We start from the raw sequence: 24,138 nt of genomic DNA, 5'->3' as shown, positions 1-24,138 counted from the left end.
CAGGAATAATGTACCTGCTTTATTCCCACTGTTTGCTGAGAGTTCCAACTAAAAAGTTTGCCAGATATTTTAAATATTCTATTCCTTAGTTTAAAGTAAGTCAGCTTTAAGCAAAAATAAAAGTAAACAGCTTCTAATTTATTTCATCCAGTATACCTAGTCTTTCGATCTAAGACTTCCCTATTAATCTGAGATCAGACTGATCTTGGGTCACTTGTTGTCCTTACTCTGCTGTCTTATTTCCCTTCTCCAGTTCCCCTGATCCTCCAGAAGTGCCTGAATATATCCTAGCAATTCTGAAACCTACTGTCTGTTTTTATAGGTTGTTCTCATCACGTCACTGTTTGAGAGGATGTTTTCTTCAACAATTTCTTTCCAGTGTTAAGCTTTTAATCATTCAGTTGCTGTGGAAATTACAGTGATAACGTAGGTTTGGTGTTCGTGACTTCACTGCTGCATTAGATAAGAAAAAGGAGCTGTCGCGTGGGAGAGAGCCCTGAATTAAGCAAGTTGTATACGTTTCACATGTTTGTCAGAGAAGATAACACATGAAAAGGGAATTAGGATTGTTCAGGCTGCTAGGGTTTTCTCTATCTGCTCAGAAAAAACATGTTAAATATCAAAAAGGAGAAAACAAGCCCAGTGTCTGATCTAGGGACTGTGTGGTTTGGAACAGCAGTTCCAGTCTGCTGCCTTTCAGGACATCAGTATTCTGTCTTGGGTGATTGCCTTTGTCATTTCTGTTTAGAAGAAGGATTTTGGAAGCCCCTGTTCTTCCTTATCAGAAGGAGAGAGGGATGCAGAAAGAGAGAAGCATGCAGACAGAAGCCCATACATAGCTATGGAGTGGGAGATAAAGACATTTCCTATTGGAGATACCGATGGCTAGCTCTCTGATTTGGGAAGAGAAAGATGGATTTGTGAATACAGGAAAATACTTTTTTTTTTCTCATGATCAATTTTAGTAGTAATCTCTTTCTAGAATTTTGAATGTATGTAAGGAATTAAATTGATATGATCCTTCTGTTGTTTTCTTACCCTTTCCTTAATTTGTATTTAATATTCCAGAGCTTCCTTGTTCCTTATATGTGGTTGTTTTTGGAGAAGGCTGAACTTCCATGTTAATGAAATTGGTAACAGCAATGTTCAGCTTGTCCTATTTTCTTACTTTTTCTTTAATGCACCACCCATTATTCTTAACTTCATCTATTCTTGCATTCTTTGCTAGGAAATTCAAAGTGGGAAATGCAAAGAGTGCAACTATCTGGCTTCGGATCTAAGCATATCCCTCCACTTTGAAAATTAAAACTTACACTGTTTGTTGACCTCATGTTTGTAAATACATGAATATATATATTTTCCTTCATTGATTAATGTGGCTGCCTTTTGCATACCAAGATTTCACAAGTTGCTTGATAGTCAAGGCAAGGTTTCTAAGGAGGCACTCTGTACTGGACACCAGGGTATGTGGACACTGCTCTTCAATGCACATTGCTTCCTTTGACTACTAAATGCAAAACTGGGAAGAAGTCCAGAATCTTTAATAGCTGGAATATATTTCATGCTGATCCCATCTAAATTGGCACCCTCCATTGCCAAGTTCTAAAGGAATGGCTGTGATGATGATGAATTTCTCTAATGGGATTTTTGTTCAGGGCTGCTTGATATTGGTGTTTTCAGTACTGTAGGATTCAGAGAGAAGGTCTCTGCTTATGAAAGGGCCCCAGATATTGATCTTTCTGGCTGAAATGCCCTTAGGACAGATGTGCTGATACTTTTGTATTAGGTCCTCATGTCCTTTTAAACTTCTAGGTTGTTAGAGTGTGTTTCTCCCCTTACTCATTTGTGTCATTTCACTATTGAAACTCGCCACAAAGATTTTGTTAAATTCTGTGTTGCCTTCTTGGTGTCATGTCTTGCTGGCTCAGGGCTTAAACCAAAATAAGGTCTTTTAAGTCATTAGTAATAGAACAGAACTGTACCACCAGTAGTGTTCTGTAGAAATCTGTAATGTTTTAAAATATATGTGAACAGGAGGTAATGCCCTCTTTCCCGGACGTCACATGAAGAAATGTTTACACATGGAGCGGGAGGAGAGGATCTTGCTTGTGAGAGGCTGAAGCTTCCTGACACAAAAAGGGAGTTTGCAAAATACCATCTACTACCTTAGGGAATGGAGTAAGCTGAGATAGGGAACTTCATGCAAGAACAACAGAATTTCCAGATATTGGGATGGGAATGAGAGAAAGGGGAGAGTTGGAGAGAAAAGAGGGAGGGAGGTGTTCATTTAAGAGGAAGAGGCAACTGGAAGTGAAAAGAACCCAAGGAATGTCTTGGTGGAAGCAGTAGATCATTGCTGGGTCTTTTCAACACAGCATTGCATTTAAGTCATGTTGCAGAAAGGCAACAGCTGCTGCTTTAGAACATGAGGCAATTGAACTATTGTAGGCACAGAAAAATAATCATAGATACAGAAGAATGCCTTCCAGAGGGACTGTCTTGCACAAGCCACTCCATTTTATGTAATAAAAGCCTGGTGACACAATGCATGGTTTAGTCATAGGAGTGCCCAGAGTGGACAAATATTGTACATCTGGAAACATTTAAAGTAGTAATTATTTTCTGGAAAAATGGCAAATTACTCAAGAAAAATGTAGTCCATTGTGTTGGCTTCAGACTGCATATCTGCAGGATGTATGATTCTCCTGACTGCCTTAATCATCACTTCTTTACTTCTCACCATTACTGTGTGGGGAGAGGTGATACCCTGGTGTCAAAGCTGCTGCTGTCACTGCTAGCTCTCTGCATCCCACCTGGTTGTCCTGTGCTTTGAGGACATGAACATGATCCTGTGGGAATTCTCCACCTTGGTTAGACATCACCAGGGAAGTCCTGTGCCAGCTGGGGCACTGTCTCCCGCCAGAGCTGAAAATACCCAACTGTAGCACAGCCTGCTCTATTGCCCGCTTTCTCCCTTGGCTTCCATCACAGCAGATTTCCTCCATTCCACTGCTACACAGAGACAATTGCTACGGGAAAGAGTGAGGAGCATACCCCACTTGCAGCCTTTCCTCTCCTCACTGCTGCTGGAGAAGGCTGGCTGGAGCAGAGGCATGGCAAGGCAGGGACCTTACAGAGAGTTTCCTTGCCCTGCTGTCTGTGACTAACACAGGATGTTTGATAGCACACATTTAGAATTGCCATAGTGCAGCAGTACTCTGTGATTGACATGTTGCCCCTCAAAGGGAGTGTTGCCTGCCCTGGAGATGTGCTGCCCAGCTGCATGTGGGTCCCAGGTGGAGATAGAGATGCCTCAACAGCTGAAATTAGCTGTCGGGCAATAATTCAGAACCTGGTCTGGCTTGTAGCAGAATCTGCATTGTCTCTGAAGAGTGACTGCCTGAGGTGGAGAGCTTCAGGCCAGTATAAGAAGTCGTACATGGCACCAAAATGTCAGAGCTGGTGTCTTTTCAGTCACTGGTGTGTCAGCATGCTCTAACTGCTGCCTCCCACAGAAGCTTTGCAGACAATAATCACTGTGGTTGTTTGTCATTACAGAAGTAACGCTGAAGGTCCATGTAAGCGATGCCAGCACCCATCAGCCAGTAACTGAAGCCTTCATTGAGATTTTTACCAACCAGATCTCCATTGCATCTGGAACCTCAGGAGCAGATGGCACTGCCTTCCTCAAGTTTCAGTATAAATTGGGCAATCAGCTGATAGTGACTGCTAGTAAACATGCATATGTGCCAAATTCTGCACCATGGAAACCTGTAAGATTGCCTGGTAAGAGATCTTTATTTTTGTTCTGAGGTAAGATATTGCATCTAAAGGAAGCTACACAGTTTTGTATGATGTGTTTTAATGCTTGATTAAGATCCTGGGTGGGAGGGGAAACATCTGCACATTTCAAAATAGTAACATTTCTTCCTCAGTTAAACTGCAGCATCAAGGCTGAGCAGAGATTCACTCTCCTTCTGGAGGTCCTCGATACAGTGCTACATCAGTTTTCAAACAACTGTTGGTGCTCCTACAGCTCCATAGAAAATATAAATCTATTCCAGATTTTTTTCTTTATGGAAACTCTGTTTCCAAGAACCTTATTCAGCAGCTGTGGTGTATTCTTTCTTCTCTTCCAAGGTGTAGCAACAATTGTTGCACCATAGGCTGTAGTGTCCAAAAATGTCCTGGTCTTTTAGTTCTTAACCATGTCAATAAAATGGTTTTATTTGCACTTATGTTATCCAGATGTAAGGATTTTTACTAACTTAATTAGCATGGCTTTGCTTCTTCCACAGGCAAACAAGTATAACAATAATACTTGCATGTTAGTTTTTATCAGAATGCCTCAGAACCTTACATTAGTTATACAAGAGGAGAAATTTCTGTGCTGCTGAAAAGAACTGATTGAGGGTGGCTTTCAAACCTTGAGATGTAACATCTATATGAAGATCATATCCCAGGTTTCATCTGCCTTTCTTGTAATCCTCAGCTACAATTAGAGTCCATGTGATTTGGGAATGGTCCCAGGCTTGTATTATACCCAAATCACACCTAAAAACCACGCCTCAGGTTTGATAATTAGCCTGGACTAAAGCCATGGGAGGTTTTAAGTGCACTAATATGTAAATAGTGTATATGTTCCCAGGGCAGTGTTGAATTCCATGCCTTGGCTCCGTTTTAGTTATTAATATCAACATAGCCAGAAGGGCTGCGTGACTTGCTGCAAGGTCGAGTAGCAAATGCATTTTCAGAAGGGGAAAGGAAAGTGAATCTCTTCAAACCCAGAATTATGCTTCAGGCATTTCAATGTGCTGTTTACTTATCTGCTTTCACTTGCTTCAGATAAAATAGGAGTGCCTTCTTCCACATTTTCTGTACTGAATTCCACCGTGTTTTCCATCTACGTAATGGAGCTAACAGCAAAGACTAAGTCAAGCTCTTGGGGTGTGGTGAAAGAATAAGAAGCAACTGAAAAGAGTTGCAGCCAGGAGAGTTTCAAATAAGTAAAAGGCAACAATTCATTACAGCAGCAGCTGTCACAGCTGGCCTGTGGCTGAGCAATTAATTCAGCTGTAAATAAGAAACCCAGCCCCTGGGCTGACACACAGGGACTTCAACCAATCACCAATGGACTATGATCAAATTACCCCACAAACTTTCTAAGCTGCAGACATCTCACTGGTCAGGAAACTGGGAGGTGTTAAGAGCAAACCAAAGAGCATTATAGACTGGGATGTTTCAAACCTGCTGTATAAAGCTGGGTTCAAACAATAACGGTCTTGCTATTGCCACAGGGTTGTGTGTCTGTCTGTCCTTACCCACCCTTCCACGTTACAAGCAGCAAAATGGGAATAGGTCGTGCAGAAAGGTTGTGAAATGTCCACCTTTAAAGACATTCAGAATTCAGCTGGACAACCCCTGCCTGGAGAAAGAGGTGACGTCCAGAGGTCCCTTCCAGCCATAATTGTTATGTGACTCTGTTTAGAAATTTCCTTTGAGTTTTGTTCTCTTTAAATAAGAGGAAGTGCAGCTTTCTCAGGATACTTCATGTGCTTTTAAATCATGAAAGTATGCAATAACCTTGCCTTGTGTCTTGCCTCTTTCTGACTTATACCCTAGGTCTTTTGAATGAGATGTACTCTTCCATAGCCTGGAGTTTGTTTGGTTAGTTTTTTGCTGGTTGTTTTTTCTTAAATACTGATTGAGGGGAGGGAATGAAACGGGGCATTTTTGTTTTAGTAAATCATTGAAGTTAAAGAGCAGTAATTGTATACGCTCCACAAAATCTTTCTTTCCATGGCTGAAATGTGAGCTTAGCTCTGAAAGTAGATTCCTTTCACCTTTGATCGTCCCCCACTGAAACTGGTAGATAGTTTGTCATTGATTTAATTTGAAGTAGAGTCCTTTATTTTGCTTTCTGTACCTTGTACTTAATCCTTTTTTTCATTAAAGAAACAAGTTACAACTTGATATGCCCTATGTAGATTTAATAGGTTTGTTCTTTGACTTAGTCCTGAAAAGGTACATCACATACAAGTTTAAATACTTCAGCTTTTATATTTTGTATTGACTAAGATGCTTGTAGTCTTTAAAAAACTTTCTAAGAACTGTTTGTATTTAAATTCCCTGTGTTTAAAAGCATATCATGCTTTTAACTAGCACTTTTTTAACACCACGAAAAATGTGAAGTTGTTTTGTTGTTATTTTTAAGCTGGTTTGAATGGTGGGTTACAGGCAGCATATCTCAATCTTCATTCTGCAGTGTGCAGTCTGGGCACACCCATACAGCTGCCTCCTCATTTCCCAAAAATGCTTGTTAACAGTCCTAGGAGCTGTCCCCCACAGAGCAGATCTCCCACTCTGAGAAGCATTCCACCCAGGGCAGTGTTTAAGCTGATGTGCCATCCTGTGTGCTGTGGTAAATGAACTATGGCCATATTTACCTCAAATGGGAAAATGATAGCCATGAGCAGGGAGTAGGTTTGAAAGCTAAAGGGTGGTAATGTGCTGTAGCAGAACTTGGCCAAAGGATCAGGATTCCTCCATCACAGGCAATATGCATTAGTAATAGTGTTATGCTGAAAAGCTGTACAGCCACTGAACTTGTGATACTGTTGTAGTAGCTTCAAGGAGTAGACATCAAGGTTTTCTGTTCTTATAATTTGGCAGAAATTAACTTCTGTATTAATGAAAATAATTGCTATCTCTTTACTGCTTAAGCAGAAGGATTATTTATTTACATAGTGATAAATGGTAGGTGGAAAAGATTTAAGATCTCTTCTTCCATTAAAATATTTATCAGCAGAGCCATGACTCTACTTATTAACAGTTCATAAATTTAGCATCACTTGAGTTGTTGAAGTGTTCATGATGGAAGATATGCTCATCTGTATGCTCTTAACTAAGCTTAGATTTTTCTTTGTAAAAAATTTGGAAGAAAACATTTGGTAGTCCTTATTTAAAAGGACACTTCTTTTGGAGCAGTGTATGCAATGAAGAGAGGGAGTTGCTGAGACAGCATAGTTCAGAATTCTTTGGTAGAAGCAGTGTCATGGTTTAACTCCAGTTGTCAGCTAAGTACCACCATCTGCTTCCTCCCCCCCAGCCTCCGTGGGGTGGGGAGGAGAATCAAAAAGGTAAAAACTCTGGGTTGAGATAAGAACAGTATAATAATTGAAATAAAGTAAAATTTTATAATAATAATAAGAAGAATGAGACTTAACAAAAAGAGAGTGGGGAGTAAAACCCAGTTAAAGCAAGTGATGCACAATGCAAGTGACCAGTCAATCCCTGAGCAGCAGTTGACCCCTGCCAAACAATTCTCCCCAGTTTATATACTGGCTATAATATTCTATGGCATGAAATTTCTCTTTGGCTAGTCTGGGTCAACTGTCCTGGTTGTTCTCCCTCCCAGCTTCTTCTGAAGCTTGTCACTGACAAGGTATGAAAAACTGCAAAGTCCTTGACTTAGGGTAAGCACTCCTCAGCAGCACCCACACCATCAGTGTGTTACTGACATTATTGTCATCCGAATCCAAAATACTGCCCTGTACCAGCAGCAGAGAACAAAACAGCTGCATCCTGGCTGAAACCAGGATAGTCAGTCAAAGAAAACTAAGGTATTCACTGTGGTGGAATACAGTTTTAGGAGCAGAGGATGATGGTTATAGTATTTCTGGGAGAGGAGAGCTCATCTGGAATCGTTTACCTGTAAAATAAGGTTAAAAACTGGGAAAGCAGAGTATAGTATTTCGGGACTTGTCCTTGGCATAGCCATTCAGGGAAATGTATGTCCAGCTCTGGATCCATCCTTCAAGAAGAATGTTTAAAACTGTGGACTTTTATCAGGGGTGATTAAAAGATTGGAAAATGCAGTTTACAGGGAAAGACTTGGAAGTGCCTAATTTATTTTGTTCATTAGCGAGAAAGTTCATGGGGTAATTTGATCATAGTCCATCAATACCCTCATAGAGAACAGGAAACGGGTAAGAGAATTCTTCTGTCTGGCAGGTCTGTATAAAAAGAAGATCAAATGGCTGGAAATCGAACCTCTATAAATTTTGATGGGTAAAGAGGCACATTGTTTAACTGCCCTCATAATTATTTATTAGAACGTGGATGTTGTGTTGTTTTCTTCACACTGGATGCTGTAAAATACAACTGCAGTTCTTCTACAACATGTTTTCAAGTTTTGGTACAGCTATTGAATCTGCAGCAATAATTAATTCAGGGAAGGCTGTAGTTATACAGGAATAAGGCTGGATCATCACTGTCATCCTTCTGGCCTTAAAAGCTGTGTCTTTGTCATTGTCATGCTGAGAAAGGATTGTGCAGAAAAGCCCAAGGGAAGTTTAGAGGTTATATATTCGTTATAGTCTGGCACATATGGAAGAAGATGTTGGCATGGTTGATTGTATTGAGCTCCCCAGGGTGTCTAAATTATATTAGCTTTCTTCATACAAATTAAGTTATTGGAGTAAAGACAAATTTTGTAATTGTGTGGCCTTAGTGCTACTTGCACTAGGCTTTCTTACTTATGTTGCCTAATGTGTAGATCTGTTTCACATTTGGGCATTGGAAAGAAAATGCCCAGCCGTACTTGTAATAACGTTATATGTAATTTTTATTTTTTAATTTTAATGTTTATATATATCGTTAAGACCATCTTTCAGATGGTGTTTTTTTTCAGTGTGTTTCTTGTAGTTTTTTCTTCTTTCTCCTGTCCTTCTCCCAAACACTAAAATTTCTGATCTTTAAAAGGAGAATATATTTCTTAAAGCAGAAATGGTGTAGTCTTCCTGTTGGTAGCTAACATCTATATGGTCTCTTGGATTAATTAATGTATATTAATTTAGAGGAAATTAATAAAATTCCTGAAAATCAGAAGAGTTTGTGTTCTTCTTCTGTTGACTGTTTCTGAGAATGCCATCCTTAGGCTGCATTTACTTCAGACTAGGAGTTCTCTCCAGGTATGGGATGCTGCCCAGTTATTACTAATTATTAATAGTAGTAACAGGTTATTACCAAAAATAACTAGTGTGCATTAGTCTTCTCTTCTTCCATCTTTGAAAGCCACATGTGGACTGCAGGCAGTCGTGCTCCTTACTGTTTTTATAGCTGCAAGAGGCAGGTGGGCTCTGTGGCTAATTCCTTCCATATTTTGGGTCTTCTGGGACTGAAGAACTTGGCATTAAATTATATCCTGTTTTTCACCCTGCAGAGATGTGTGTGCATACTGACACAGCCCCCTGCAAGGAGTGTCAGTACCCAGTGGGAAGGGAGGTCCTTACAGATAGACTTCTTGCAGCAAATACCATCTATCTGTCCCCTTTCACACCACTGGTAGGATGACAGTAGTTCTGCTATAAATAGCATTTTCCTGGTGTAGGTGGTGACTCAGTAAGCACATACTGCATTTTAAAGCAAATTATTCAGACTTAATCATCATACTTTGCCTTTCTGAATAACTTACGTAAGCATCTCAAAGTACTTAAAACTTAAATTTCATTAAATTATTCCTGAGGTAAGAAGTATAGCTGTTGCACAGAAAAATAACTCAGCCAGACTGAGTAAGCATTTCAGTTCTCTTTGTGTATTTCTTGTCTTTCTGTGGAGCTGGGAATTGCTTCATGAAACCCTGCTTTACACTGCACTCTCCAGTGCTTTGAGCTACCATGCGTGACGTGCAGGAGTCAAAGCATAGAACATTTTGTTTAGTTCAGTAGTTACTCTAATAGTAGGCAATTTCACTGTTTGGTTCAGAAAATGCATGTGGTTTCTGTCATGTATACAATATGATTTTAATAGTTTGGGTGGCCTGCTTTTGCAAAAATGTGAAGAAAGTAAGCACTGTTGTTATTGGATTATGTTATAAGAATTTAAATATATGCCACTTAAACCACTTCTCTCCCGCAGTGTTCTCTTCACTGAGCCTCGGCCTTCTTCCTGAACGCTCAGCTACTCTGATGGTCTATGATGATGTAGTCCAGATAGTCTCAGGATTTCAAGGTATGCTGGCTTTGGGAAGTCAGAATTGAAATCTGAGGGACACTAAAGAAAAAGTCTGACAGCCCAGTACTTTCTTAACTCTGTCCTGTGAGTGAGACTGGTATTCTGTGGGGAGTTCTGAGTTCCCTGAGGAATGCTTCTCTGTGGGATTGTTTTACCAAATTAATAGCTGAATTCATCCCTGACTGCTGTGACTAGGGAATTCAAGTTACACGGTAATAAATGAGTTTGGACTTTAGTGTGCCATTTGAGAGCTAGAGATTAAATTTCTTACACTATCTGTTGGATGTCTTTTCATCTAGCCTCATTTAACCATCCTTGAAGGAGACATTTTCTGGTGTTATTAATGTCTAAGATTTTTCTGTTTTGTTTCTGGTTCTGTTTTGTTTCTTGCTTCCTAGTGTGAATGACTTAGATGTTTAGGGCATAAAAAACCTGAAAATTTCTCGTATCTGCATTGTTGTATACCCTGTATAAACTTGCTTTTCCTGTGGACCCCTTGTCAGACTGCCTGCAAACCTAAGTCCTACACATTGAAACCCGCTGTATTATAAAAATAAAGTTGTAATAACCTTTTTGTAGGGCCAAACACAGATGTTAAAGTAACTGTAGTATCAGTTAGAGGAACAGTGTTTTCTGAACTTCACAGTGAAGAATAAAAGGTTCATTTAACTTAGGGGTCTGACATAAATTAGTACAACTGATGTGCCAGCTGAGGTAAGTCTATTAATAAAATAACAGAGGTTTTTAAAGATACTTGGAACCAGAGCAGAGGCATATCCTTCCTTTGGGCAGTCTTATTGTGCATAAATGGTGTTCTTATTCACAGTAAGTCTTATGCTTGCCATCATTTTAAACTCTGCTGTATAGTTAATAAACAAGGAAATAGTGCCCTCAATAGTATTCCAAGATAACCTTGTTTTATCTGAGAGAATATAATACAGTTATGCCTTCCTGACATATTTTTTAGTTAGAATCCATCCAGACACAATAGGCTTTTCATTAGTGATAGCACTGGATATGACTGGAGCTGAAAATGCATTAAACAAATTAGGTGGCTGATGGAATGCTCAGAAGGAGCTGGAGAAAGAGCTGCTGTACGTATATTCTGCAGTTTGAGAGCTGGACATTGTCTAATGGGGTAAATTAGATGGATGGTGAACTGTGTTAAAACACAAGGGATTCCATTAGACAAGACATGAAACATTGTTTACCAACAATATTCCACTATCATGCTGGATTAAATACTCTTATTCTTATGCAAATTTGCTAATATTATGCAATTAACTGAAAAGAACAGTATTTTCATGTTCACAGCTTCCTTCAAAAAAACAAGGGATGCTAAAGGACTAGAGGGACATTTAAAAGCTGAGTGAGACTCATAAATATTTTCAACATAATTCTTTCCTTCAGTGAATTGATCCAACACGTTAACAATATGTGTGAATTAGAATAATGTAACTGCTTCTACTGGGATAGCAGGAAAAAAGAATAAAGGAAGAAAGAGGTACCTGGAGTATGCTAAGGACTGGGATTTGAACTTGCAGTCTTGCCCAGTAAAATCTATTTTATGGGTTCAGTCCTCTTTTCTTGGGACTTCTCTTGTGATGAAGCCGAAAAGAAAGACAGCCTAGACATTGTTCCAGTATTTGAATAGAGCCTCTCTAGTCTCCATCCAAAATCCTTGTGACCTAGTTTTTCTCTGTTATTTCTCTAATTTACTTCCCAGTAACCTCACTGTTTCAAAAGAGCTGATCAGGAGTTACCTTAGTGCAAAAATGAGAGCAAACCAGAACTCATTATACCAGGAACAGACTGGGAACACTGGTATTTGAAGCACCAGTCAAAGGGATAGAAAGGCCTGTCTTGGTACACCAAGTTACCAATTGCATTTGAATAATTAATCAAGCAAGCAGTGTATTATGCAGTTGAGAAGTTTGAGTTGATGTAGGCAGCTTAATTTTCAGGATGGCATTACAATCCACTGCTGTGCTGTCAGTAATTGTGAGGGATGGGGCTTGCCAGCCCCTGGGTCATTTAGGTTATTCAATGCCAGCACAGTGATGGGCTGAATTTCAGTGTACAGTGAATGGAGGCTGTATGGGGACTCTGTCTCTGACCCATGAGCAATCAGAGCATGAAGTGGTGAGACTTCAGATGTTACTTCACAGAGATTAAACCTCAAATGCTGGTGTGGTGCCACATGTCACATATGCAGTGTGACAAGAGGTGCCTTACAGGGACTTCTTGAGGTTACTTCCTCAGGAGTGTCCTTGCAAACTGGAGCTGACAGCATTTAAATCTTGCTGATGTGTTGACAAGAGGCTGTTTAAAGAAGGTAAGATCAGTGCTCAGCAGTCTTAACCTCATTGCACACATCATGTGGGAAGAGCTCACATGCACATTTTACACTCAAATGTGCTTGGGTTTTTTAAGTAAAAACTGGATCTTATAAGTAATATATATATATCTTCAGTAATAGAAGCAATACTAATATCCCAGTAATAGTGATGAGTGATGACTTGTTGACTTGTTGAAAAATTCTCTTTAAGAGTCTGGTCAACACAAGTTTCTACCACTTCCAATTTCCTTAATAAATCTGTACCCAGACATATGCCCCAAAATCCACTATGGCCTCTGATAAAGGAGAACATTGGATTATCTTCCAGCAAGGTGGTGACAGAAGGTGAAAGCCTTGGTAGCTGCTTCCTTCACAAGCCTTTCTCTGGAAGCTCCCAGTCTTCTGCCCCTTTGGAGTCTCTTGCCAGGTGTAGGAGACCCAACTGAGGAACTGAGGGGAGAGTCAGGGTGAGTGGCAGGTTTTTGGAGGATCAGTATGGAGGAATTTGTTTTTCTAGGGTGTGAGTTAACTGCTCTGCACTGATTTATTCAGTGTCTGTGTATGCACTGCCACAGAGGAGGCTGTTTCTTCACCCTCAAAGCTTACAGCTGAGTCCATGGTTGTGCAGGTTTTCTGCCAGGTTTTGGGCTCAGCCATAAGAAGGCTTTGTACTGCTTGTAGGATTGAAGGAACTGAGGTTGGCTTTCTGAGTCCTCCTTATCTAGTTAAAATTTGGCAGTTCATGGCTCTCTCAGTGCTAAAATATATCATTTTTTTTAATAGAAAACCCATAAACTACTGTATTGCAGACTGAACAATAGTTACTTGGTTTCTAATTTTTGCTTAGTTTGTATCTTAGGAAATAAAAGCCCAGTTCTTGGCAACTTGAATAATGCATCTTAACCAGAGATTTAGACAACAGAAAATCCTACAATTTTACATTGAGCTATTGGTGATAATTCTAAAGCTAGTTTCTTTGTTGTGGGGTTTTTTTCCTGTGTATGTGTCTACCCAGGGACTGTAGGAACTCACTCAGCAGAGCAGTCAGAGGGTTCCAAAGTGCCTGAGCACATCAGGTACAGCAAACTGCTACTTGCACAGCACACAGAAGATAAATCCTGCCTGAGTTTGTTCCAGTCAATTTACTTAATCTATTATATAATTTTCCATTTATGCTTAAAAATCAGATAAGGGAGATTTCTTCCCATTTCACATAGGTGATAATGACTACATTAAACACTTAAGGATACTGCCAGTCTTGAGTGCCTTCTGTAAACACTAAAATGTTCCAGAAATTAAATAATAAAAGCAATTTTATAGCTTTTTTCTTGCAGAATTACCAAAGAAATTACAGCTAAACAGTGATCAGCTCTTTGGAGGTGCTTACTCCTGTACACAGGCATTTTTCTTAGCCAGTACAACATTTTGCTGTGTTGAGTTTTGTTTTCTCACAGCAAGAGCTCTTGCTGGAAAATTATGCAAGAAAGATTCCAGTCTCCAGGTTAATGACACTAGCAGTTACAAAGCTTAGGAGGAAGTCAATCTCATTATTCTTTTTCACAGTGAAGCTACATGTAACCTAAAAGTGCTGCCAGAGACTAATGGGGGAAAAGATGCAAAATTGTTTTGAGTTGACATCTTTGAATCACATAGTCCAATGTAAATTAAGAAGAAGACTGCTTGCCTCTTGATTTTGTGCTGTGTGGGAAGTGTTCTGTGTGTATTCAAAATGAGCTCTGGAGAATACAATAGCTTTTGATTTAAAAATTAATTTGCATGTTGTGCACACAAACTTGCAGATGGAGTCTTGCTGTGTGTTGCTAAACAGTATTAATGGTGAGTATCCTTTGAAAAAGACTACTGACTTTATAAGCTGGGATTTAAATGAGACATGAAATGTCATAGTACATGAAACAGTCTTAAATCACGTTGCAGCAAAGACCCCTCAATTAACATCTAGGGAGCTTGAGAGAAACACTAACACTGTACAAAACAGAGAAAAAGAGAGAAATCTTACATGCCAGTAATCTGTTTCTTTTTAGATGTGTTCTTTGCATGGGAAAATATCGAAAATCTTTTCACCCAAGGTTTGTCAAGTGAATATTTTTGTCCAGTGATTTCAGTAGTGACCGGTCTCAGTTCTAGAGTTACTTTTCATGGCCAAAGCTTTACAGAAGTTACATAACTTAATTGAGACTACAGATAGAACTGTCTCTCTTAGAAAATAATTTTAAAAAGTATAAACTGCATTTATCTTGCTATTACAGGGAAAACAAAATTTGAACAAACGTAGTGAACTGGATGCTTTCCTAAGCTTTTACATACTCTACCTCTGAACTTAGTTTCAGTTATACTAATTAAAAGAGGCATACAGTGGAAGTGGAGGAGGAACAATATAGCCAGAAAAGCTCTTGACAGTAGGTGCCTCCACAATTTTGCTCTGGCATACTCGAAGAGGAATAATGGCAACTGCAAAATAAATGTAAAAATACTGTTTTTCCGTCTTTCATAATAGCCTTCTGATGTCTCTGTCCTTCTCAAGCTACTGCAATTTATAATAAAAAAATGTAAAATTGCTTCCATAAATATGAACACCTAAATATTCTGCCCACCTTGGATATAAAGTCACTTTTAATATTTTTAGGTGCACGGACTCAGCCACAAGTTCACTTTCAGAGAAGATCTGTGAAATTGCCAGAGAACACTAGCTACAGTGATTTGACAGCATATCTGACTGCAGCCAGTTCACCCTGGGAAGTGGACAGTTTCCCTTATTTGCAGGGATTAGATGGAAATGGAACAGGTAACCCACTACTTCGGTTTTGCTCTGATTTCATATTGGTCCAGGGCTTGACTTTTGATCCTATTTTGTTTTTCCCATTCCAGCGAACATTCTTTCAAATTTGGGTGACATGATATTTTCAACTTCCCTACCAATGTGTTGTTCCAGTGAGCAAGAGGGCACTATCCCTTAAATGGGGCCACTGAATAGCAAAGATGAAAACTTCTTGGCCTTGGGAGATCAGATGAGTTGGTCACACTTTTAGTTCAGAGCTGAGTGTCCAAATGCGCTGCATGTGCACACAAAAGATGGAAATTAATGTGAAGGAACAAGAGATAATTTAGCCTGAAGATGCAATAAAATTCTTAATCTTTTTTTTTCTAAAAATAAATAAAATGCCTAGATATCAAGAATTTAATACTGTGTTGTTTCAATGGCTTTGTAGATGCTTTTGAATGTAGCCAAAATTTGCAAATTTGTCTAGCACCAAAGACAAAACAATGAATATTCATAGTAGAAGCATAATCACTGTTAAATTCAAAGTTGCAATACATTTTTATGACTGCAACTGCCTGCTAGTCTTTTTCCACTTTTCATTCAGTCCTGAGTGAAATAATTGGTGTTTCATAGGTAAGAGAAGAATAGCAGAATAAAGAGCAGAAGCCTTCAAATTCTTAAAAGGCTGGTGTGAAAAGCAGAGTAATTTGTTTTCTGTGCCTGTAATGGGTTAGAAAGATATCAGTGGCCATGCAGTGTATCAAGAGAGATTCAGACTAGTGATAGGAAAACCTTGCTCTGGTGAGGGTAGTTTAAGCTGTAGAATTACTTGTTTGAGGGTGTTGGACAGAGTTAGACAGTCACCTGTGAGGATGGCAGAGGCATAGCTGAGCCTGCTTTGAAGCCGCCTGAATATCCCCTTGAGGTCTCTCCCTGCTGTTTCTCAGGATGCATTTACTTGTGATGTGTTGATCTAAGTGACTTTGAATGCCAGGTCATGTGTGTAAACGGTAGCTTGCTAGCTTCCCCCTTCTTCCCTTTGTACAAATCTGCACATCTCCTTTTCTATTACAACAAGAAATGTGTCTGCAACCTTACTCCAGTCCTTCTGTCTGCTCCAGTGAGTACATCTTATCCTATCTCATTCTACCTCCCTGTCATTTTCCTATTCTCATCTTCGACCTTCAGTTTTCTCTGACTTTTCATACTCAGACATGATCAAAACCTCTTTATCTTTTTTTAAATGAAGGAATGCATTTGATCTCCCTCATTTGTCTACTTCCTCATCTCCTTTGTTTTTATCTGTAAACCAAGTGAACAAACTGCTGGCAGTGTGTGGGATTCCTCTTTTCTAAATCTTACCTGAGTACTCAGCAACCCAACTTCCCATTCTTGATTTATGTAGTGATCACAGGTCTTGCCAAGCCTTCAGATGATGCCATTTCATGAGAACTGCACAACAACTGCACAACCGGGGTATTTTCTTTCTCCTATTTTACCTCCTATCTCCCTATAAAACAGATTAGTGCAGCCTTAGGTTTTTCAGTCTTCTGTATTCTTGCATGACAGAAACTTTTCTGCTTGAGCACAGGGACCCTGGATTTGACTTTCAGTTTTCAGGTAAAACTGTGTTGTAAAAGACCAAATAATTGGCAATGGGAAATGGTGTTTAAGAGACTGAGAAGAGCCTTGTTTTTCAAATACTGTGGTATTCAGTATGGTGTAACACAGACTGCAAATGCAATATATTTTATTATGCAGTACAGCAGAAGTGAAATGTTCTCTGTCTGTAGTAGAAGCCTCTCCTGATGTGGAAACATGAAACTTCAAAATCCTGAAGTTGAATTGATATCCTTTTCTACATCTGCAAGAGTCTTGGTGAAGACTTGGCCTGGAAGACTTCTGAAAGCATAAAAAATGAGGTCAACACCTGCTGAAGATTTTTTTTATATTTTTGTTCTCAAAAGAAAAAGAATATTTACAAATTTTAGAATTCTAGAAAAGCTTAGCATTGATTTGCATGGAAAATTTTGGAATTCTGCAGAATACTGTCTCTTCCCTCTCTCCCTCCTCTCCTTCCCCCACAATGTTTATTTACATGTCTGTAACGTTTTGGTGAGGTCCCTCCATTTAGGTCTCTCAGTATTTGTCCAGAGTGACTTTTGTAGTAGTTTTAGCTAAAAACTATTCTCTAGGAGTTCAGTGTTTTTCATAAAATCCCAACTGGGTGTTGAATTAGTAATACAGAGCAGTGAAAATGCATTGCATGAATCAGCATGTTGTAAACATAAAAATTTGAAGAATTTCACTGCAAGTTCTGACAAGCCTGTATAGTGTTAGCTTATTGTTCATATTAATCACCAGCTGGAGAGCTTGTCCTTTCAACCCAACTAAACAAAACTTTCCATCATCTGGCCTCAATGGACCAATGACCGATAACCATTACTCCTCTTGCTTTTTGTGGCTGCTTGTTTCTTTATAAAGTGTCATGTCTGAACTGACAATGAATTTTATCTGATTATTTTTAAAGGTCTTTACAGGTCACCAGATGTCAAAAATGACAAGAAATAAATGAAAGCTGACATTTTTCCAAGTCCATTCCCATTTAATCAGTGTGTGTGCTTATCAGTTTTATAGCATGCAAGAGTTTTATAGGCATTGATTTTAATTTGCCTTCACAACAAAAAAGAGAAACATTTTATCTTTTTAATGAGCATTAACATACTGTACAAGGTGGCAAACTGGAAAATTGTTTCTTCTTGCTGGAGGTCAGTGGATTTCAGAAATTTTTTCATCTTCTAATACAAATTGTTCAGTCTAGTGCTGAGCAAAGTATTAGTGCATCTTAATTAAAAATTGTGTTTCACCATCCAAATGTTTTTCCTAGGACTGAAAAGTAATTTTTACAGATGTATGCTATATCAAGACAGTAATAAAAGAAAAATTCAAAATTTTCAATATCTAAAAAGATGCAAAATATAAAACATTATTTAATCCTTTATATGAATCTTAAATCTGAACTTATACCATTTTTCATTTGGAATTTCTTGAGTGTCATCAGGACACGGTACTTGGCAAGAGGAATTTCTCTGGTACCATTAGTGGCCTAAGTCCTGAGGTCAAACATCAATCTGACAGAGTTATAGGAGCATGGCACAGGCTAATGAATGATCAGGAATAAAGAAATATGTAATGAATGATCAGGAATAAAGAAATAAATTTTCCCTCACCAATTCCTTCCTCTGTCTTGCTGTTTTTTATTCTAAAGTGTTAAGGGGACAATATTGTTTATCATTGGAGCCTATATGTACAGATGCATGGGTAGGCTGGCAACCTTCCCCTATACCCTAGTTGAATTTTCAAAGCTTACTTGTCTGTTTTTAGTCTGTTAGCTCTGTGTCTCTCCTACATGGCCACCTTCAGAGTGCCTGTTTTCTCAATACTTTAATCCCTCTGTAAGGTCAGCATCTGCCCCTCCATTCACAGTCAGTGAAGGCAGCATGTGTGTCCCTTGCACATCAGCTGTGTAACAGTGACATCCACCTGGAAATCTGGGCAAAGTGTGCATCAGACTAGATGCTTTCATAAATGAGCCACATGCAACATTACTTCTGGTTATTTTCCATTTCTTCAGTTTGGCAGTCTTGCAAAATCCAAGGAATTTAAAATTCGGCGAAGTTTTGTCACCTTTTTTCCCCTTTGTTTTACCACTTCCCAACCCATTTCCAGGTGATCTCTTTATTTGGTGAGCTGTTACTCAGAGACATAAAATTGAATGAATGCCATTCCTTGAGATTTGACCAGAGTTATGAGAAATCATAAAGGTCTGAATGCTTTCCCACCATCCCCTCAAATGTACTCATCCTGCTGAGCACTGTTACCGGGCCACCTGAGGACACCAAAGGCCACATGGTGTGCCACCACAGCTGGGTGTGAGTATGCCCTCAGAGGCAATGTGCAGCCTCAGGCACCAGGCTTACCCCATTCCTGCCAGCCAGGATCCCTCTTCCTTCTCCCTGATCTCCCTGATCTCCCTGATCCTTCCCTGGCAGGAAGAGCAGCTGCAGAGCCCCGGAGCCAGCCCAACAGAGGCAGCAGGGATGGTGCTCTTGGCAGCTGCCTGGGCCTGTGGGGCTCAAGCCCCTTGCAAAACTGGAAGCTCCATCTCTTACAGTTTGACCTTACTATTGCTTTGGCTCCAGATCTCGGTTTTAAAACTCAAGAGGATCTTTTTCACCTGTGTATATATATCTGTGATATTTATCCCTGTCGTTGATTCATTTGGTTAAATCATTGAAGGGTTATAATGCTTTTTAGAAGTATATTGTCATGAAGTAACATTCATTGGCATCCAGTTTAAACATAAAGAGTATATGCTAATGATCCATTTAGCATGGGTGTTTTCAGTGCAAGGCCAAACAAGATGCAACTTGGCATTCTTAAACATGTGACTGATCAATTGTGAGGTGCCACTGGTAATTTTGGTCTTTGTTAGTTAACAATATGGGCATTTGAGGTTATAATAAAGACTTGTAAAATAATTATTTTTGCCATGAAACTGTGTTACTCATACAAGTTTATTTAAGATAAATTAACATCCAAAAATATGTGTTCAGATTTTTACACTTTTTTAGGTTTTTTTCTTCATGTTTTTCCAAAATTAGTTGAAAAATATGGGAAGTTTGGTGAAATATATGGTCATATATATCTTCCTTCAATTTTGTGTCTTGGGTTTGGTCTTTTTGGCAGGGGGAGGGTTGTTGGTTGGCTGGCTGGTTGATTGGTTGGTTGGTTTAAAATTCTTTTATAAGGAAGGGAGGAAATTGCTGCTCCCATCCCTTGAGAGTTACGCTGATGCAGTCCTGCGTGTGGAACCACACAGGTATCCCTTCGATTCTGTGCATTCTGTAGTCACAGTGTCCTTCACTCTCTCGTTAGGAAACAGCACCAGGTATGACCTCACCCCTGTCACTGCCGTCAGCGTCCACCTGCTCAGCAGCGATGGCACCCCCGTCCCCGTCAACGGCCCCATCTACGTAACAGTGCCTCTGCCAGCAAACAGCAACTTGAAACACAATGCACACGTTCCAGCGTGGAGGTTTGACCAAAAATTTGGTAGGTAACATCTCATTGTGGCTCCCTAGATGGCTTTTGTTTTCTACCTAAAAGAGACAATTGAGTTTTACTGATCAAGTAATATAAGGTGTATATGCAAATATACTTAGCATTGTTTGCCAATTTTAGCCAAAAGTTTTTGTAGATGTACCATTTTTCAATTAGTAAGTATTTTATTTAAAAACTTGAGAGGACTGCATTTCACCCACAGGCTGAGAAGAAGAGAGATGTATTCAGTACAGCATTGAACTGGAAGTGTGTACAAATGGAAACTTGCCTTATCTTTGCCAGCAGCCAGCTGTCTGACCTTGGGTCCTCCTCTTGGCTCAGGCTCTGTTTCCTGACTGCCAGATAGGAAATACAGTACAGATTTCTTTTTAAATCACTTTGAGATTTTCTAATACTGACAGGAAAGTACATGTAAATTATTTAAATTAATTTTTTTAAAAAGAAAAACTAAAGAAATATTTTGAAAAGACAGAATGAGTAATTAGTGAAATTTGTACAATGGACTCAAGTATTACAGAATAGTGTTTGCCATTTTGAACAGGATTTTTCCCAGAAATACATGTTTTAAGCTCTTTTTAAAATTTATTTTCTTTATTTTGTTGCTAGCTGGTACTCTGCACTGGCCTTCTTTACAGCTTCAGATTTTTAAGGGCAAAGGAGTGCCCATGTCTTGGTCTGGGTGATCCCCCTTCAGTTATTGTACTGTGCCTTCTGAAGTATGTACCAGATGGTTTTTAAGAAAAAGGGGAATGGAAGGTGAGAAAGGTAGATGCTGAGACAAAAAGGAGCCAGAAATATGGGTCTGTGTAGACAGTCAGGGGGGGTTTGTCCTGCAAGAAAATGTTTTGAGCCAGCTGATGATCACACCTAGAAGTAGAAGAACAGGCATGAAAGCAGCATGTTGGAGGAAGGAAGGAAGAGAGAGGTGAAGGGGGAAATAATGGTTTCGTTTATTACCTTCCTCTGTTTGCTGAATAAAAGGACGTATTTTCGACAGCATGCCTGTGAATCTTCTGTCAGAAGTTGCCTGTATTAGAGGGTAAAGCAGTACGATTTAGTGAAGAGTAAATTTGAATATGATATAAAGTAGAATAATAGAAAAAGAGTGCAATGAATGGATTTGAATAGATTTGGCTTTTCCCTTAACTGTGGAAATTACACGTCTCTTGTGCTGACCTGGCAATAAATTTCACTACATTTTTCCTGAAACGGAATAATTCTTATGGAAACTATTTTGTTTTCCTTTGTTAAAAAAAAAAAAATCCCACAAAAAACAAAGCAGGGAAGATTGAGTTTATTTTCCCCGTAAGAAGCAGTCCTTCCCCAGTTCTTCCTGTCAGCTGTGCTAGAGCTGCAGCCTGCCTCATTGCTAGTTACTCGTTGCAAGTAAATGGTTCTGATTTTGATTATGTAGCTTTCTTATTTATGGCCAAATTTCCATGCCCCTGCAGTGAAGCCACAAAAGCTCTCTCTTGGTATGGAATACAGTTTTTAATTTTGTATATAAAGAGCTAGTTACCTTATTGTGTGCAGTATATATATTAGTATAAAGCAATATAGATAGTTAATTAGTGTTGCAGGCTTGAGGCTCCCAATCTTGAGACAAGTCCAGCCTTGCTTGATTCATGACAAACTATGGGAGCACTTGTGTTATTGGGAGGAGAAGGCATGAGGACTGCTAAACAAAATGCATCTTTGTCAGGCCACTTGGCTTCACAAAGCTGTGGAGAGCAAGGTATTGAAGATGATATGCTCAGGCTCCAGCTCACACTTCAGCTGAAGTAAGCATCTTTCTGTGCAACCAAAGATGTTGAACAAAGATGCATTTTAAGCCCTGACTGCAGCGTGCCAATTCTAGTAGAATTTTGGCCACATCCCAACCAATTTAGAGTAGCTTAATTTAATAAGTAGAGCAGCCACACTATCTCGTGCAAGCTACTTTAACACCCTAAGCTCTGTCAAACTAGCCGTATGTAGCATGAACATGGTGGTATCCTGTCATTCCACATCCCTGTTGTGCTTGGATTGTGAAGGGAGATGGGTGGATACTGACTGGGATGGCTCCGTTCTGGAGAAATCCTTAGTGGCAGATAAGTTGTTGTAACCCATTTGCACTGCCAGATCTGTGCCTCGTCAGCACAAGACCTCTAGCTTTGTTATTCTGATTTTGTCTTTCATTCATGGCTGCTTTTTTCAGTGCTGGTTATGTTTTGGTCTCTCCTTAATAGATTTCCAGTGGCTTAAATTTTCATGCTTTTATCTGAACAGTGAGGAAATGCCACAGACAGAAAACTGTGACTATCTTACCAGGCACTTACAGCACTTCTCTCTCGTGGATTAGCAATACAGAGGACACTTATTCGTGCAAGCCATTGCTTTTGTTTAGGGTCCATGTGGTTGTCATCATTACTGCATGGAATACAATTTCTGCTCTAAAAAGCAGAAGTACTTCTCACTTTTAGAGGATGCAGAGAAGTGGCAGAAATACTACAGAGATATTTTAATCCTTAGTATCTCATACGTTTTGCTGAACTCATGATGAACTAATATGAACCCAGAGCATCTGACTGGAAGTGCAGAGATTTTCGTAGTTCCCACAAAAATGAGGCGTATTTGCATCTTATGGCAGCCAAAAATAACTAATGGCTTTTTAGGATGTTTACCATAAACAATCTGTATTTTCATGACCATTTTCTATCCTTGGGAGAGAAGCAGGAGAAGCAGCATAGTCTGCTTAAGGCTGAGAGTGGCTCCACTGACACTGATGAAACAAGCAGCCAGAAAAAACAGGCTGACATCAAAACAAGACAATCTGCTGCATCTATTTCATACTGTTCCAAATGAGATTTTTCATTATGAAACAAACGCACTGCCTTGTGTGCACAGCAAGCAAATTAAAGCAATAATACCATTTTGGATAGTTAATAAAATGAAGATCAGCTGTCAATGCCCTGGAGGTGTTTTAAGGGTAAGCAAATACATGTAACCTTGTTCTTGTGTTGGTCCACCACTGTTTCCTGCAGCATTTCTGAGTGTTGGCATTAATAAACACAGATGCATTGATTTTACAGAGACATTACATGCTGAAATGCAACTTAATCCCTCCATGCTGTGGACATGCCCACGTCTTGTGTTTCACACTACTGTGGGACAGTGGTTTCATTTCATGGAATGCACTTAAAAGGTTTCAACACAGAGACAGGGAGTCTCATTTCTATAATCAGGAGTGCTCAGTGGGGTTTTCTGGGGTTTGGGGGTTTTTTTTCCCCCAACAAGTGCTGTGTTGGATTTTGCAAAATCTGAGGGAGCTGAAAAAATCATTTTTTCTTTATCTCTAAACAGATGGTTGGGATCATGACTTCTTCCATGTATATTTGCCTTGATGTCAGTAGGATTTACAGCAGTATAATTAATCTCTCTATTCTTGGACACCAAATTTCTGTTAAAAACTTCTTTCTAGCCTTGTACTCTTAAGTCAGAAATACCACAGATCCCAGTAGAAATGAAACTTTCTGCCTCCTGTGTCATCTCCAGCTCCCACCAGCTGGACTGAATAACACAGCACTTGCTCAGCTGTATTCTCCTCAGCCCCCATTTTAATGGTTTATGTTTTATGTTAAGGTGTCTGGTTTTCATTGGATTCAGGGAGCAAAACTGTTAAGTCCAGCATTCTCCATTTTAAGTCCCCTGTTTCATTCCATGTGGAATGACAGCATTATGTTGCACCTAGACCTCTAGATCCACATCTGGAGCTGTATGAAGGACTTCAAAATTCTACCAAATATTCCAGTGTGCATAATATGAAAATGAGATTTACTAGTATGATGCAGCTGCTAGTTAATTATTCCCATCCAATAAAAGGAAAATATTTTCAACACTGTTT

At 39.3% G+C, this 24,138-nt stretch overlaps 1 protein-coding gene across 1 annotated transcript in view; it reads left to right on the top strand.

Moving 5' to 3' along the window:
* FAM171A1 (family with sequence similarity 171 member A1) overlaps nt 1-24,138 on the top strand; it is an 88,672-nt gene that overhangs the window by 47,668 nt on the left and 16,866 nt on the right. Inside the window, exons 3-6 of the mRNA XM_039712862.1 lie at nt 3,559-3,786; nt 9,919-10,011; nt 14,997-15,155; nt 20,070-20,246. Coding sequence (XP_039568796.1) covers nt 3,559-3,786; nt 9,919-10,011; nt 14,997-15,155; nt 20,070-20,246 — 657 coding nt within the window. The remainder of the gene's footprint in view (nt 1-3,558; nt 3,787-9,918; nt 10,012-14,996; nt 15,156-20,069; nt 20,247-24,138) is intronic.

This window comes from Passer montanus, unplaced genomic scaffold (assembly GCF_014805655.1).
Source record: "Passer montanus isolate IOZ18808 unplaced genomic scaffold, ASM1480565v1 scaffold10, whole genome shotgun sequence".
NCBI classification, from domain to species: Eukaryota; Metazoa; Chordata; class Aves; order Passeriformes; family Passeridae; genus Passer; species Passer montanus.
Note: the sequence above shows the minus strand (reverse complement) of the source record. Positions and strands in the feature narration are given on the sequence as shown.